This window comes from Raphanus sativus, chromosome 4, assembly GCF_000801105.2.
Source record: "Raphanus sativus cultivar WK10039 chromosome 4, ASM80110v3, whole genome shotgun sequence".
In the NCBI taxonomy this organism is placed as follows: domain Eukaryota; kingdom Viridiplantae; phylum Streptophyta; class Magnoliopsida; order Brassicales; family Brassicaceae; genus Raphanus; species Raphanus sativus.
In genome coordinates, this window is record NC_079514.1 from 19,539,889 (window position 1) to 19,557,798 (window position 17,910).

Sequence of the window (17,910 nt, forward strand, 5' to 3'; positions counted from 1 at the left end):
GAGAGTCGATTATCGGATTGGGATCGTCCGTGATCGCGCTTAGGTCGATTCCCATCCTCTCGAGAGTGTTTTTATATATAATATTTGTCGAGCATCCGGTGTCGACCAATATTCTCGCTACGTCGATGTCCTGGATCGTTAGTCCGATAACGAGGAGTTCGTCATGAGGTTTGGCTTGACCAGCCGTTGCTCTGTCCCCGAATGACACGATGTTGCGGACAGGTAATGTGGCCATGCTGTTGTTACCAATCGTAGGTTTTTGAGTAAGAGAATCCGACCCCCCTCCTTCTAGCGCCAAACTGTGGGAACCGAAATTCGCACTGTCGATTTTTATTAAGTAAATCGGAGGAAAGCTAAGTAAACCTAACTTTCCCTGAAGGTCCGGATTCTCTGCGACAACCAACGACAAGTGATCAAATAAATGCGGAAAGGTTTTATTAAGATTTGAGACTGGACCTTAAGGAAGGCTGCCTACGTACCCCTTTCGAGGATCAAGTCAGACGTAGTTCAGTTGGAGTTGTTTGAACAAGAGATCGAACTGCCTGGCGGAGTTCGTCTAGTACGAGCGTTAGTCATAGAAACGGGCATGTCGAGAATAATGCCTAGGGTTTCTATGTGCGGAACTCTAAGTACAACAAGGGTTTTGTTAAGAGTTGGGACTGGACCTTGAGAAAGGCTGCCTACGTACCCTTTCGAGGATCAAGTCGGACGTAGTTCAGTTAGAAAGATTTGAACAAGAGATCGAACTGCCTCGGCGGAGTTCGTCTAGTATGAGCGTTGGACATTGAAACAGGCATGTCGAGATTAATGCCTAGGGCCAGCACGGCGGCCACGGCCAGCACGGGGGTTAGCCGCCCGGCGGACAGGACCAGCACGTGCGTCTCGACGAGGGCTTCGATTCGATATCTTGATCGTTTCTGAGTCCTCACGGTTTGAGAGAACGGGCTCTTCGAAGTTTTCCGGCGGCCAGGACCAGCACTGGCGCTAGCCGCCCGGCGGTCAGGACCAGCACGGGCTCTAGCCGCCGGCGGCCAGGACCAGCACGTGCGTCTCGACGAGGGCTTCGATTTGATATCTTGATCGTTTTCTGGGTCCTCACGGTTTGAGAGAACGGGCTCTTTGAAGTTTAAAGGCGGATTCCTTGTCGTTCGGCCTGTCCAAACTTAGATTACTTCTCGTTTCTTCCGTATACTTTCGTATGGTCGTGTCATATCAGCTACGGACCTAATGTCTCTCGGTTCTTCTTGATTGTATCATCGAAGTTTAACGACCAAATCTGAGTTGGTTTTCTCGTAAAGTTTATCGTGTAAAACAAGAACAATCGACTTTAACATAGGTTTTTTCAAGCTGTACGACTTGCTTTGCTTTTGACGCTTGTTTTATGGAAAGTCCGCGCACGATAAATATTTTTAGCCGTTGATTTCGAGATAACCGTTTTTGACCCCAACAAACATACTGGTCTATCTTGTATAGACTTCTACAGCAACTTGATTATGTCTCTACTAGGACATTTATATAGTGGTGCTAAGCTGGTATGACTTAGTCATTCTTTCGGGTCTGTCTGGCTATCATTCTTTCTTTGTTTATGGACGTCCAGTACATATATATCTGGTCCGAGGATCTTTGCCAAGACTTGGATGGTTAAAACCATTCCACTTTCACTTTCTATTTACCAGCTTATAGCTTTCTCCATGATGTTGGATAGTCAGATTCTTCTTGTATGTAATCCGTGTACCTTGGCCATAATATGATCACCTTTGTTTGACTCATGGTCTCATTGAATTCGTGGGAGAAAGATCATGTTCTCTTATCCAACATATATTCCCGATTTTCATCTCATCCTTAGATGAGGTATTCCATCCTAGATGTCACATAGGTATGTGGTGGTTTATTCATAAAGTCTTAGGATGGTCTATATCTGGATTATGACCCTTTATCATCTTTAGACGGGAATATCTATGCTCACTTTATATGGCCTGATGTATCTTATCTTTCATACATGTATTCTTGTGGTGTACCCAAGCCTATAGACTTTTGAAGTCTCAACCTTATACGTTATGCCTTATACGGCCAAGCTATAATGCCTTATGGCCTTCGGCCAGGCTTATCATGTTCGGGTTTTATAGCATGGTCATGGACCACACAGAGTGTTTATACTCCCCCTCATAAACATGCTATAAAATACGTTTGTTTGTCCTCACTTAAACGTAATGCTTGGACGGCCAGCATGGTTTTAGACCATGATACACGAATTTGTGGTATGGTCATGATCACGGGTTTTGTCCTCACTACCCTCATGATCAGATTATACTTTCGTGTTGCTTGGAACAATGAAGCCTACTGAGTTTCCCTTGTGTACATGTTTCACAACGTGAGATCTTATGGGATAACTCTTTGTGTCTTAGTAATCAAGTTCGGACCAGGATGGCTAATCCGGTCATGCCATAAAGTGTATAAATTCGTTGGTGAACCTTACTGGTTACCTAGGCATTTGTGCCTTATCACACTGATCCTTAGCATAGTATTAGATCAGTAGGGAGAATGTAGTCTCGACCTCTTTTATATGTATGTCTTTGGCGATTTTCATAAGCTAAAGGAACATTTCATTTTTCTATGATTTGCCCATTGGTTTATTATTGAAACCATTTTGATGTGACTTGTAATGCCATTTCGACCTTTACTCCCTCCTCGGCCATGATTGGATCTACAACCACGGTTATTGTGGTATCCTTGTCCACGGTCAGTGGGGATTTTGGGTCTCTCTCAATGGGTCTTAGGTGATAAATTTCGTGCCTCTTAAGGCCATGCCTTAGGCGTGGTGGTCTAGACATACTCTTCTCGAGTTTTCATTCTCATTTTTCAATCAAAAATATTTTTCAAGCAAATCAATCAATGAAGATAAAAGAAAAACTTTTATTAATGCTATGAAATTTTGAATGACAAAACACCAAATCATAAGTATGAAATCAGAATGTCTAAAGGCTTTAGACAATGGTCTAGCCGGCCACTCCATCTGTCACTTTGGACGTGGCTCCCATGGATTCTTCATCATCACTATCTGCCTCATATCCGCTCATATCATCTTTCATCTGATTCATCTGTTCATTTTGAGATAAGTATAAGAACAGATCGTTGTATGTGGTGAAACCTTTATCTCGATAGGTTAGTTGTAGGAATAGATCTTTTGGATCTGCTGTGGAGAAAACTTTTTCAAGTAATTCCTCCTCTGTCAAATTTTCACCACAAAACATCAGTGTATGAGCTACTTTGTATAGAGCATAATTGTATTTTTCCACGGACCCAAAGTCCCGGAAACTGAGGCTCATCCACTCATGTCTTGCCTTTGGTAATATCACCTTAGTGTATTTGGACTTTAACTCTGTCCAAAGGCATCTAGAGCTTTGTATATCTTGGTACTGATTTCTCAGTTCCACATTGAGATGATGGCGTATTACTATTAATGCCTTATATTTCTCATTCTCGGTTCCATGATCATCCTTGATGATACATTCACTAAGACCTTCTATTGTTAGTATAACCGAAATATTTATCGCCCATCTTAGATAGTTATCTCCAGAGATATCTAGGGTATCATAGTCCATGGGTTGGAATCTCAACATCTGAAATCATATCAAAATGATTTGTGTTAGTACATACAATTTCTGATGTCATTCGGCTATGCAAGAAATAAAAGGCACTCGGCCAGTATGTAAAAAATAAAGCCATATGGCTTGTGTGACCAATGACATTCGGCTATTACACAATTAAGATCACACGGCCAGCAAACAAATAAGACGGCCACACGGCCAGTTTGCATTCTCTTTAGAAATTTACTTTCCCATAACTCATCCATCTCTTAATCAACTTGTTTGATTTATAAATCCCTTGAAAATAGTGGGATGGACGAGTGCATGGTCTAGCCATACCATATGGTATGCTACATCGACCCATGCGGTTTAATGGTCTACTAGTACCATTCGGTACACTTCCTCGACCAAATAAAACAGATCGTGATTTAGCTGCACTGTGGTGCACATCATCCATCACCGGTGATTGTGGATCACCGTGGATCATCGAGGATCACTGTGGATCACCTTGGATCACTGATCATCGTAGATCATCGCGGATCATCGAGGATCATCATGGATCATAGATCAACGCGGATCATCGTGGATGATCACCGTGAATCACGGGTGAAAAATCTAGTTGCACCTGAGGGTGAACATCATCGACCATTGATTTTGTTTTATGGTCTAATCGTACTTAAGAGTACGTATCATCGACCTTTACTTCATATGGTCTAGTCATACCTATTGGTATGCATCATTGACCGAAAAGAAAATCATGGTCTAGCCACACTATGGTGTGCATCATCGACCAAAAGATATGGAAAAATTAACCTTATGTTTTGTTTGGACATATAGCGTGTTATCCTTAAAGGGGTATCACTTGTTGTCCATACAAAACGAAAGTCATGTAATCACATGCTTTATATTTTAGGGTTTAGGGTTTCTTAAAATCGGATTTAAACTTTAAGGATTAGGGTTTAAAATTCAAATCTGATTTTAGGATTAGGTTAAACATTGACCTTAAGTTTTGTTTGGACATATAGCGTGTCATCCTTAAAGGGGTATCACTTGTTGTCCATACAAAACTAAAGTCATGTAAAACTATTAAAAGTTTAGGGTTTTGATTTTAAAATAAAACAAAAACTAAAATCAACCAAATCAAATCGCAAAACCTTTTAAATCGAATTTAAGATGAAGAGAAGCTTGAAATCTGAATTGCTTGAACCACAAGTAAAGATTAGGGTTCTTGAGATCTTACTTTTAACTTTGCCGATTCTTCTCCTTGGTTCCTTTCTTAGAAACTCTTGATGGTTGATCTTGGAGCTGGATCGTGCTGATAATGTGTTCTAATCCTAGTGTTCTTGTCTTAGAACAGATCGAACTAGAGAGAGAGAGAGAGAGAGAGAGAGAGAGAGAGAGAGAGAGAGAGAGAGAGAGAGAGAGAGAGCCGTATGGCTTAGAGATGAATGAATTGTTGTATATTCAATATCATGGGACTCTCTTAAAACACTTAAGAGAAGTCGGCCCATATTAAATAAATAAACCAAAGGCCCAATCCATTAACATATAATTGGTTTAATACAATCTCGGTTTAATACAATCTTGGTTAAGTATAACCTCGACCATTTAATTATGAGCAGTCTATAAACCATCTGGTTTACAACATTTTTGTAGTTTTAGTAGTTTGTATCCTTTAATAACTTTAAAATTCAATTCGATTTCATGATCGGTTCATTGTCGAACCAATTATTAGACTCAATCTTATACAACCAGTTCATGGTTAAACTCGGTCTAACCATCAGGTCGGTCGGTCACCGGATGATATGAAAAGAATATTTTCAACATAATTATATAAACGGAAGTGGCCCAATTTCTACCAGTCAGAAATAATTGTTTTGGGCTGAACGTTTAAGTTTCTTAATAAGATTTTTTTTTTTTGATATCCGTTTCTTATATCAACTTTCCGAAAGATGACATTTCGTTTCATTTCATTTCTTCGGTACTGGTCTATTTATTCTCGTTTTCGGACAATGGTTATCATATTCTAAACATTTGATTTAACTGATAAGGTTTGAATTTGTATATTCAACTCGAATCACACCCGAAGGGCCGCAGCCATTACCGCGTCTACCATATGATCATGCACAATTACTTATTGGTTGGTGCATGTTATATTACAATTCTCATTTTCTAGAATTATATAGTTCCTATGGATCATCATTGTCACAGTCTTTTTGCTTGTAGTTTGGGGATGTTTACCTGCTGGAATTAGCTGTTGGTGGGGACAATGTATTTTCTATTACCATATAATTATTGTCTTAGTTTATGCGAAGTCTTTAATCTACGTCCATTGACAAGCTAACATATATAAAATAATATAATATGAACATATAGTTGAAACTTGTGGCCCTCTTGTAACACATTATACATTAATATGTATGGTCAACACAACCACGTCGACATAAATCTTTTCGGGGATACTAATCATAACTCATAGAAACAATAATAAATTTAATTAATTAGTGGACAAGTTACTTTTAGGTCTTGGAAAGAAATTCCAATCCGGCTCAAACCGAGTAAAATTCAGAGTTCGGTTTGGGTATCTCAAATTACACAATATCAAGTAGGGTCGACGTTTGAATACACATTCACATTCAGGTTTCGGGTTTTCTTGATCAAAAATTTAAGCCATATTCAGGTTTTTTTAAATTTCAGTTCAGATTTGATTCGGGTTTGGATAATCCTTTAAATTATTTTTAAAATATTAAAATTTATTATACACTTTAAATTTTTCAATGTTTATAAACAAAATAATATATTACATTAGGATTAGACATGCGTCCTGTGCAAAGTAAATTTTATGAAAAATATTTAAAATATATATGGTATTGAAAAATGATGTCAAGTCAGCAATAATTCGGTCTTATTAGGGGTAAACATGTCGGTTTAACTACATGTTTAGGTTTTGTTCAAAAAAATAAAAATAAACTATGGGTTTAGGTTTGGTTTGATTTATTAAGGTGTAAGAAACCCTTAACCAAAGTCAATTCAAATTAATTTGGTTTAACTACAGGTTAAAGCACAACTTTTACTGACAAGTTATTTTAGTCATAAACTTATATTGATCATATCATTGTAGTCCTATCGTTAGTCAACATTTATAGTTGACTAAAAGTATACCTAAAATGGCTTTTAAAGTTGATGATTTTTTTGGTCCAAATATAAATTATCTAACTTTTAGAATAAATTATTTTGTAGCTAGATTTGTTTTACAAAAATAAATATTGAATAAATAAAATATTATTTTCATTATTTTCTAAAATAATTAGTTAACATATCACTAGTTTAATAATTATTTATTAAAAAATTATAAAAAATAGTTATGTCAATTTGTAACTATTCATAGAGACATCAACTATCCAAAGATTATGTTTCATAATTTTATTGTCAAAGTTGATGTCTCTTCAACAAAAATATAAATCAATGTTTTCCAAAAAATTAAATATTAAATATTGAAAATATATTTTTGATAACTATAACACTAATAAAAATTATTTATATAATTTGTCAAAAAGAATATCAACTTTGGCAATAAAATTATGAATCATAATCCAAACTCTATGAATAGTTACAAAACTGACATAATTATTCTTTATAAATTTTAATAAATAATTATTAAACTAATGATATGTTAAATAATAATTTTAGAACATAATGAAAATTATTTAAATTTTCATTTGAAGAAAATAATAAAATTTATATTTTATTCAATATTTATTTTTGTAAAAAATTCTAGGTACTAAATAATTTATTCTAAAAGTTAGATAATTTATATTTGGACCAAAAAAATCATCAACTTTAAAAACTATTTTAGGTCTACTGTTAGTCAACTATAATTGTTGACTAACTATATGACTAAAATAATATGGTCAATGAAAGTTTATGACTAAAATGGTTTGTCAATAAAACTTGGTGCTTTAAATGGTCCAATTGAAAATTTGTGTTTTTTTCAATCAAATTTAAAAGTTCTTGATTTAAACGGAAATTTTCCCATAGTAGTACTATGCATGTTTTCGGTGACTGCTCGTCTTACCAGCAATTTGAAAATTCTCAGTCAATAAAATCAAAATAAATAACGAAAAACTCGTTTTGGTCATATATTTTAATTTTGGGTGTTTGTCATTCTACGTTGCGTAGGGCTTGGATATGAATCATATCCACTTCGTAATGTGAACCTTATTTCTTCTATTTATTTTATACACGAGCGATTGGTAATAGTGGAGATATCCCTTAATCTATACTGGGTGATTTTCCCGTGCGCATACACGGATATAAATATTTATAAAATGAATAAATTAAATAGTTTACTATAATTTTTTTATTTTTAAATTACTATGTAATTTATATTGTAATCATTATGCTATTTTTCAAATAATATTATTTTATTTTAATCATAGGTATAATTTTGGATATATAAGATAATATTTAATTTTCTGATTCAACCATAATTTGTTTATTCTATAGATTTAAATATTGATTAATTTTGTTGTTTACATTTAATTTGTATTGCCTTAGATTTGTAAATATATTTTAGAAATATTATGTATAATTTAATATAATTTTTTTAGAATTAAATAGTAAAAATAAATTAAAGTTTTAATTGACTCAAAGTTACTGATATTAATATAACAACGATAGTATTATGAAACCTCATGCATATATATAAATTATAGAAAAGAACTTAGTTGCAATAGTTGGTTAATATATATTCATAATATTAATTGAGATCTCATATTAGTTAATAGTATGTTACATTGTTCTATAGTTTATATTTATAAAAATATTAATATGAACAATAATACATTATATTTAGTTAAGTGTTTGATTTTGTATTAAAAATTAGATTAGTCCAATTACTCATTTTGTGGATATATTGTGTTACATATATTCCTTCAAACTAAAATATATTATTTCTAGTTTAACTCAACCAAATTGAATTAATTGTATTCCTTTGGTTCTTCATCATAGATATGTAAGTATGTTACTATCTTTTATAATTTGGTATATGTTAATTTGCAAAAACAAAATTAGAAAGTAAAGTCATGATCGGTATGAAGTTGCATAAAAATAACTTATAAACTTATAAAGTCAAGATTATTTTTCTGAACTTTCTCTTTTTTTTTTTATGAAATCACATCACATATAAAAATGTTTTCATTATAAATTTTCTAAATACTTTCTTTATTATATATTTGATTTGGAAAAATATAAAAGGATACTTAATTAGAAAATAAAAGATGCATTTTTATTCATTAAAATATCTTGTGTTATGTTACTTAATTTTTTGTAATAAATTTGAGAAATAGATTAATTAAAATAAAATAATTATATTAAAATATATATTATGCTGTTTAGATTATCTTTTAAAGGGATAATTATTTAGTTACTCTAAAATCAAATTATTTTGTTAAGTTTCCTTTTAATGAATCGCATTATATATAAAAGATATTTTTTCGTTTTTAAAATTTACAAATTTTTTTCATTATATATGTTATTTAGAGAAGGAAACCAAAATAAAAAGGAAATTTTTCTTTTTAATAATGACAAATAGATATATTTGATTCATTAAGGGTACTATTATAATTAACCATCATAAGAATTAACGTGAGCGCGACACATAGAAAACTAACTTCTCAAATAATATTATAGAGATTAAAACTAAACAATATTTTTAAAAAATTTAGATATCTAAAAGAGACTAATGATATTACGATTACAAATTTATTTACTTTTTTAAAAGATGTAGAAAAGTTTGAAAATTTTAGTAATAAAAATTTATAATTATAAAAGTAAAATTAAATAAAATTTCGAAATTTATAATTCATATTTGAATATATTTATTTTATGGATGATTTATGAGTTATTACCATATTTTAAAAAGTTTACCAAAAATATAAATCGACATTAAATGTAATGTATGAATTATTGCCATATTTTATAAAGTTTACCAAAAATATATATCAGCAATAAATGTTATTGTCCATGTCATATTTAACTATAAGTCATGTCATCAATTTTAGTAGCCATGTCATCATTTTTTTTTGTGAAATTGATTGTGGAGATGACATGTGGCAAAATCACTTCTCAAATATAGACTAGGAGATTTGAGAAGTGATTTGCCATATGTCTTCTCTACAATCGTTTTCACAAAAAAATTGTGACGTGGTTATTAGAGTTGATGACATGTCATATGGTTAAATATGACATGGACAATTATATTTAATGCTGATATATATTTTTGGAAATATTTTTAGAATATGGCAATAACTCATATATTACATCCCTTAGTCTATATTTGAAAAGTGATTTGCCATATGTCTTCTCTACAATCGTTTTCACAAAAAAATTGTGACGTGGTTATTAGAGTTGATGACATGTCATATGGTTAAATATGACATGGACAATTATATTTAATGCTGATATATATTTTTGGAAATCTTTTTAGAATATGGCAATAACTCATATATTACATTTAATATTAATTTATATTTTTGGTAAACTTTGTAGAATATGGTAATAACTCATAAATCATCACTAAAATAAATATATTCAAATATGACATTTTTAATTTCAAAATATTATATAATTTTAATTTTATAATTATAAAATTTTATTACCTAAATTTTCTAAATTTTCTGAAGTTTAAATAAAAAATCAAATCGTAATTTCGTTAGTTTCTTTTAGATATCTACAAATTATATAAATATTATTTAGTTTAATTTTTGATAACTATACAATTTATATGATTTTTAGTAATTTTGTACAAGTTGATTTAATATATTTAAACTAAATGAAATAAATAATTTTTTATCTAAGATTTTAACTTTATAAATATACATATATATTCTTAAATATAATTTAAAATAAAAAAAAATATTTTCTCTTAATTTTATGCTTAACTAATGATATTTATATTAATTATTGGTCAAAATAATAAATATATGATATTAATAAATTACATTTTCAAATATAAAATTTAACTTTTTAAAAATTCATCACTACACATGGACCATGTGACATGGTGCAGGAAAACACCTTGATTAATAATTGTGACAAGGCTAATAAAATTGATGACATGTCTTATAGATTAATATGACATGGAAAATTATATTTAATGTTAATTTATATTTTTGGTAAACTTTTTAAATATGGTAATAAATCATATATTACATTTATTGTCTATTTATATTTTTGGACTTTTTTAAAATATGGTAATAGCTCATAAATCATCATTAAAACAAATATATTCAATTATGACATTTCAAATTTCGAATTATTTACATAAATATATACATATTTTAGAAAATTGTAAAACTTAAATCATAAAATCAAATTAAATCGTAAAATCATTAGTTTATTACATATATCTACGGATTTTATAAATATTGTTTAATTTTTTATTTTTGACAATTATTGCAATTTTACATATTTATTTAATATAGTTAATTAAAATAAATAGATAGAAAAATCTACCTAAGATTATAATTTTAAATATATACATGCACATTCTCAAATATAATTCAAGATAAACAAAATTTTTTTTATCTTAATTTTAATGTTCAATTAAATCAAATTTATATTAAAATATTGATAAGAAAAAATAAAATTTATAAATTTAATAAAAAAATAAATATAAATTATATTTATTCATTAAAAATATTTTAAAATTCTTTTATTGCACATGGTGCAGGAAAACACCTAGTTTTATTACAAATATTCCAAAAAATTATTTGTCACAAACAAATATTCCAATAAAAAATCATTTAAGATGGTTTCATCTCTATGCCGAAAACTCAAATATTATAAATATTTATTCTCACCGTGAGTTAAACTCAGGTGGCAGAGATTACAGCCATAATTCCTTTACCATTAGGCCAAATCATTTAAGATGTTTTTGTTATAACGGAATGTGAGCAAGATTCATCTCTCAGCCGTTGCCTTCAGAACAGTACAAATATTTATACAATCAAAGCAAAGCCAACACAAATCTTTACATATTTCAACATCATGAATTTAAGAACATTTATCATACAAATATATAATTCACAAACGCCTAGGTATTATCGTTCATAAACTATATAACTATATTCATATGTTGAACCAAAAAAAAACTATATTCATATATCAATAATGTATGTTGACTAGGACATAGGAAACGACTGAAGCGGCTAAATTCACACGAGAGTAGTTTCATTATCATTAGGTTACTATTGAAGTTCATATTATTATAAATTTATAAAAACACAAACGATATATATATACGAACAAGATTATATCTCATGGATTAAGAATATATATCATAAGTTCATAACATTCGAAAAATTATGCACTAATCGGTCATAAAACTACATAATATATATATGTTGACTGACATATAGAAAACGATTGAAGCGGGTGAATTCACACGAGGGTAGTTTCATTATCATATAACGTATTATTAAGATTATTAGTATTATAAAACAAAAACAAGATAAATATATCTCATACCATTTGAAAATAATGCAGTTATCGGTGATAAAACTATATCAATATATCATAATATATCTATGTTGACTGTGACATATATATAGTAAACTATTGAAACGGCTTAGTTCATACGAGAATAGTATTATTATCATTATGTATTATTGAGGTTCTTATTGTAATACAATTTATCTAACACAAACAAGATGAGAGTATATGCTCCTTTAGATTCCGATATGTTGACTTTGAGATATAATTTGGTCTATAAGTAGCACACGCATTTTCTAACTTTGTGATATCTTACAGTCGATCCGTTTATTTACGTCAAAAGCTTTAAGCATATCTTTCTTTAGTCACTCTTAAAACCTGACAACCGAGGAGCCTCATCAGAAGCATAAAGGTTAGTTGATTTCATGAGTGTTGTGGATTTTCATTTTCTGTATATAATAATTTTTAAAAGTTACCACCAAGTGGTCGGGCACTCAAACTACTTTTCCGTAAGTCCACGCAAGAATTACTGTAACTAAAGTCTAGGATCAATTATATGGATTGTCGAGTTCGTGCAGAACAAATCAGATCTTAGAAAACACTAACCGCGTAAACATTTCTGGAGACGTTTCAACTGGATTATCGTCCATTCTTGTGCCACAAATGTTAAATCATCTGTCTTCTAATGAAACGTGAAATAGATAGATGTATATATTAGCTGTAATATTTATTATTGCCTTTGTAGATAATCTAGAAGAAGGCAAATGGCTGATAATCAGCAGCTAGGAGTGCTCAAAGCACTCGATGTAGCTAAAACACAGCTGTACCATTTCACGGCTATTGTTATCGCCGGAATGGGTTTCTTCACGGATGCCTACGATCTTTTTTGTATCTCATTGGTCACAAAGCTGTTAGGCCGCATCTACTACCACAAGAACGGAGCAGCTAAGCCGGGAACACTGCCACCAGAAGTGGCGGCCGCAGTCAATGGTGTGGCTCTATGTGGGACACTAATGGGTCAACTTTTCTTTGGGTGGCTTGGAGACAAACTAGGCCGGAAAAAAGTTTATGGAATCACTTTGATTATGATGGTCGTTTGTTCTGTTGCGTCCGGTCTTTCGTTTGGAAATAGTCCTAAAGGTGTCATGACCACTCTTTGCTTTTTCAGGTACTTCTTAAATAATTCATTTTTTTATCAATAATATAATTCAGTTATAACTAGAAAAAAAGACTTGACCAAAAAAAAAACCTTCAAAAAACTTACGGATTTTTCAAATTATATATCCATACGATTAACAAAAAAGAACTGTTTTAATATTTATTTTTGCAATTTTTTGGAATATTCAGTTTAGTTCTTACCAGTTTGTCTAGTAAATAAATGGAGAAATTTGGATCAATTTTTTTCATTTTTAAGTAGAGATATTGTATTGATAAGTTAAAAATAGATTTTATAGACATTACAATATGATGTATTATTATTTATTAAAATATAGTTGTATATAAATTTCAAAACACACTAGAGTGTAAAGGTTTTTTCTTATATCTAAATCCCCTAGACTATATTTGAGAAGTGATTTTGCCACATGTCCTCTCTACAATCAGTTTCACAAAAAAAAAATGACATGGCTACTAAAATTGATGACATGGCTTCAAAAAAATATGACATGGATTATTTCATTTAATGTTGATTTATATTTTTGGTAAACTTTTTAGAATATGGTAATAACTCATACCTTACATTTAATATTGATATTTATTTTTGGTAAACTTCTTTAAATATGATAATATCACATGCATTATCTATAAAATAAATATATTCATATATAACATTAAAATTTCGAAATTATATTTTATTTTATTTTCTATAATTATACAATTTGTATTACTAAATCTTTAAAAAATTGCTACAATTTTTTTAAAAAATTTGATTTCTAATCGTAAAATCATTAGATTCTTATATATCTACAGATTCTATAAATATTGTTAGTTCAAATTTTTAATAATTATAAAATATATTTTTAAATAAAAAATCATTTTATCTTAATTTAATATTTAAATAAATAAAATCTATCTTTAAATATCGGTAAAAATAATAAAATCTATAATATTTAATAAACCTTCTACAATCAGTTTCACAAAAAAAAATATGACATGGCTACTAAAATTGATAACATGGTTTCCGAAAAATATGACATGGATTATTTCATTTAATGTTGATTTATATTTTTAGTAAACTTTTTAGAATATGGTAATAATTCATACCTTACATTTAATATTGATATTTATTTCTGGTAAACTTCTTTAAATATGGTAATATCACTAACATCATCTATAAAATAAATATATCCATATATAACATTAAAATTTCAAAATTATATTATATTTTATTTTCTATAATTATACAATTTGTATTACTAAATCTTTAAAAATTGCTACAATTTTTAAAAATTTTGATTTCTAATCGTAAAATCATTATATTCTTATATATCTACAAATTCTATAAATATTGTTAGTTCAAATTTTTGATAATTATACAATATATTTTTAAATAAAAAATCATTTTATCTTAATTTAATATTTAAATAAATAAAATCCATATTTAAATATCGGTAAAAATAATAAAATCTATAATATTTAATAAACCTTATTTTAAATATAAATTAAATTTTGAAAACAATTTTACTGCACATGGTGCAGGAAAACATCTAGTTTTATTTTAAAAATGCTACGTTGAAACGAAAGAAATGAAGTATGAAGACAATTGGTGCTTTTCTTGAGATGGCAAAATAATTGTATCGATGTAAATTGTGCTTTTTTGGTAACTTTGGAAAAAAGGTTTTGGCTTGGAGTTGGTATTGGAGGTGACTATCCACTCTCAGCAACGATCATGTCTGAGTATGCAAACAAGAAGACTCGTGGTGCATTCATCGCGGCCGTGTTTGCTATGCAAGGATTTGGGATCATGGCTGGAGGCATCGTTGCGCTAATATTCTCGAGTATTTTTGATCATCAATTCCCATCACCTATCTACAGTGTAGACCCTGTTGGCTCGACCGTACCTCAAGCTGATTACTTATGGCGTATCATCCTTATGGTGGGTGCTCTGCCCGCCGCGATGACCTATTACTGGCGAATGAAGATGCCCGAAACTGCTCGCTACACTGCTTTGGTTGCCAAAAACATCAAACAAGCCACACAAGACATGTCTAAAGTCTTGCAGGTGGATCTAGAAGCTGAGGAAGAAATTGCTGAAAAGGTTGTTCAAGATCCAAAGCTTAACTATGGCTTGTTCTCCAAGGAATTTCTTAGACGCCATGGACTACCTCTCCTTGGAACTACTTCCACTTGGTTTTTGCTTGACATTGCATTTTACAGTCAAAACTTATTTCAAAAAGATATATTTTCTGCTATTGGATGGATTCCTGGTGCGGCCACAATGAATGCCACCCACGAGGTTTTCAAGATCGGTAGGGCGCAGACCCTCATTGCGCTATGCAGTACCGTCCCAGGATATTGGTTCACGGTTGCGTTTATTGACATCATGGGAAGATTTGCAATCCAACTAATGGGATTCTTCTTTATGACCGTGTTCATGTTCGCTATAGCTTTCCCTTATGATCATTGGATCAAACCCGACAATCGCATCGGATTTGTCATTATTTACTCCCTAACTTTCTTCTTTGCAAATTTCGGTCCAAATGCAACTACATTTGTTGTTCCTGCTGAGATCTTCCCAGCTAGGTTAAGATCCACATGTCATGGAATATCAGCCGCAGCAGGAAAGGCGGGAGCTATTGTGGGTGCATTTGGCTTCTTATACGCAGCTCAGTCAAAGGATAAGACCAAGACTGACGCAGGATATCCACCGGGTATTGGTGTCAAGAATTCGTTGATCATGCTTGGTGTTATCAACTTTGTTGGTATGCTCATGACGTTTTTAGTACCTGAATCTAAAGGCAAGTCTCTTGAGGAACTTTCAGGTGAAAATGATGAGACGGCCTCGTCTGTGGTTTCTACCTCTGGAAGAAACTGAAGTCTTCTTAAATAGGAACCAAATGCTATAGTTATTTCGTCCATTTGATATCCTGTAAAATTTGTTGTTTATCTTCTTGTGTGAACAAATCATAATGTATCAAAGAGCTTCTTGTTTGGATAAGGTGTTATGTATTCACATTACAATAAAGGGAATCAACGAAGTATATTCCACAATTTGGAGGTATAGTTCTGGAAGTCTTTAGTTGAATAGTTGGCAAAAGATTTATTCAATTCTCAAAATGCTGCAAAGTTATGTTGATAAATATTGGACGTAAATATCCGTTTGTCATAGTCTCAATGTTAAGGATATAATAGTCATCATAAATGTGGTACAAGTAGAATTGCCTACATAAGAGCACCATTAACCTAAAAATAGGGGTTCTTAATTTTTTTTTTATACTTTTTATTTGTAAAAGTGAATTAGGAGACAGTACTAAGAGACCCTAATATTTTTGTGCTTCTTATTTTTTTTTAAAACTTAAAATTAACATTTCTTCTGATTTTAAAGGCTTAAACACATTTATCAACCGATCAATCAAAAATTCATCATTCAATTGCTTAACAACAGGAACCAGCATCACAAAATCAAGAAACAAATAGACAGAATCATACTAAGATAGAACACACTCAAAAGGAAATTTTAGACCTAACTCTTCTATAAACTAAAACTTCAAATTCCAATTTCCCCCTCAAACTTGACCATGTGGCACAAGTCAAGTTTCGAAATACCATAAGATTCTCCTCATTAAAACCCTCATTAGAGAAAACTCAATTGAGACAAAACTCTAATAGGAGAAAAATAGTAAGAATCTCATAGCTAGAGTACTTATCTGCCTTCAAGATCAGAATACTAAAACTGTTTTTTCAAGCTCTTGTGCTAAGCCATAGAATCATCCCAGCTTCGAAATTTCTCCCCCATTTCCTTTAACTGACAGAAGCTTCTGTCGAATCCAAACAATCAGCCATCTGTGCAGAAGTTTTCTCCTTCTATACCAGAATCCAGCAAAGACTTCATATCTTAATATTAGTTTCTTGTTTCAAACCATACTCTCATTCCTCCATCCATCTTATGGTCTCCCTGCCTCCTTATAGTAGAAAGTCTATTTCTGACAGTCTTGTCAATTATCTTTAACAAGAGAGTGTGGGGGAAATTGCTTTTCACCATGTCTGCGTCTATTTCTTTCCCTCCAAATAACATGCGCAGTTGCTTGGAAAGTGTATCGCAGCAAGAACAACTTTACTCTTTCCATTCTATGATCCAGAAGCAGGCTAACAATTCTCTCCCATGCTTCTGTCATGAGTTTCTGCCATATCTGACTTGAGTATGAACAAGAGTAAAACAGATGGTTCCTAGTATCCACTTGTTGCTGACAGAGAACGCAAATAGGGTTGATGTTTGGATTCCATTTCAGGATTCTATCACATGTTGTTAATCTATCTTTCATTGATGCCCATATATGAAAGGAATATTTAGGTGTAGCATGCTTAAACCATATACCTTTGCTCCAAACGCTTCTCGGATGTTACCTAAGAGTACTTGTAGTGCTGTAAAACCGTGGGGCAGTTGCAGACTTTCTTTCTTTGCAACGAACTCCAACACCTTCACTTTTTTTTTGTTTTACCGGTCAACACGATGGCCTTAACATCACTCATCTGGTTCGCGTCTTGAACCTTCTCCTTCAGCTCAGAAGCAACTGAACAAATCAAAGATATATTAAAAACCCAGCTCACTAAAATGGTCAACGATTCAAAAAGTATTGAGCTTTATAGTACTTGGGCTAGGCAGAGAGTTAAC

At 31.3% G+C, this 17,910-nt stretch overlaps 2 protein-coding genes across 2 annotated transcripts; one reads left to right on the forward strand and one right to left on the reverse strand.

Annotated features, from left to right (window-relative positions):
• Positions 1-2,996: 2,996 nt before the first annotated feature.
• On the reverse strand, positions 2,997-3,602 carry LOC130511163 (uncharacterized). Its single transcript, XM_057008035.1, has one exon. The coding sequence runs from the start codon at positions 3,600-3,602 to the stop codon at positions 2,997-2,999; it is 606 nt and encodes a 201-aa protein (XP_056864015.1).
• Positions 3,603-12,316: 8,714 nt separating this feature from the next.
• On the forward strand, positions 12,317-16,236 carry LOC108849736 (probable inorganic phosphate transporter 1-3). The gene is made up of 3 exons (XM_018623338.2): positions 12,317-12,492; positions 12,826-13,248; positions 14,916-16,236. Exons 2-3 carry the CDS (start codon positions 12,845-12,847, stop codon positions 16,111-16,113), a joined length of 1,602 nt encoding a protein of 533 aa, XP_018478840.1. The 5' UTR covers positions 12,317-12,492; positions 12,826-12,844; the 3' UTR covers positions 16,114-16,236.
• Positions 16,237-17,910: the final 1,674 nt, after the last annotated feature.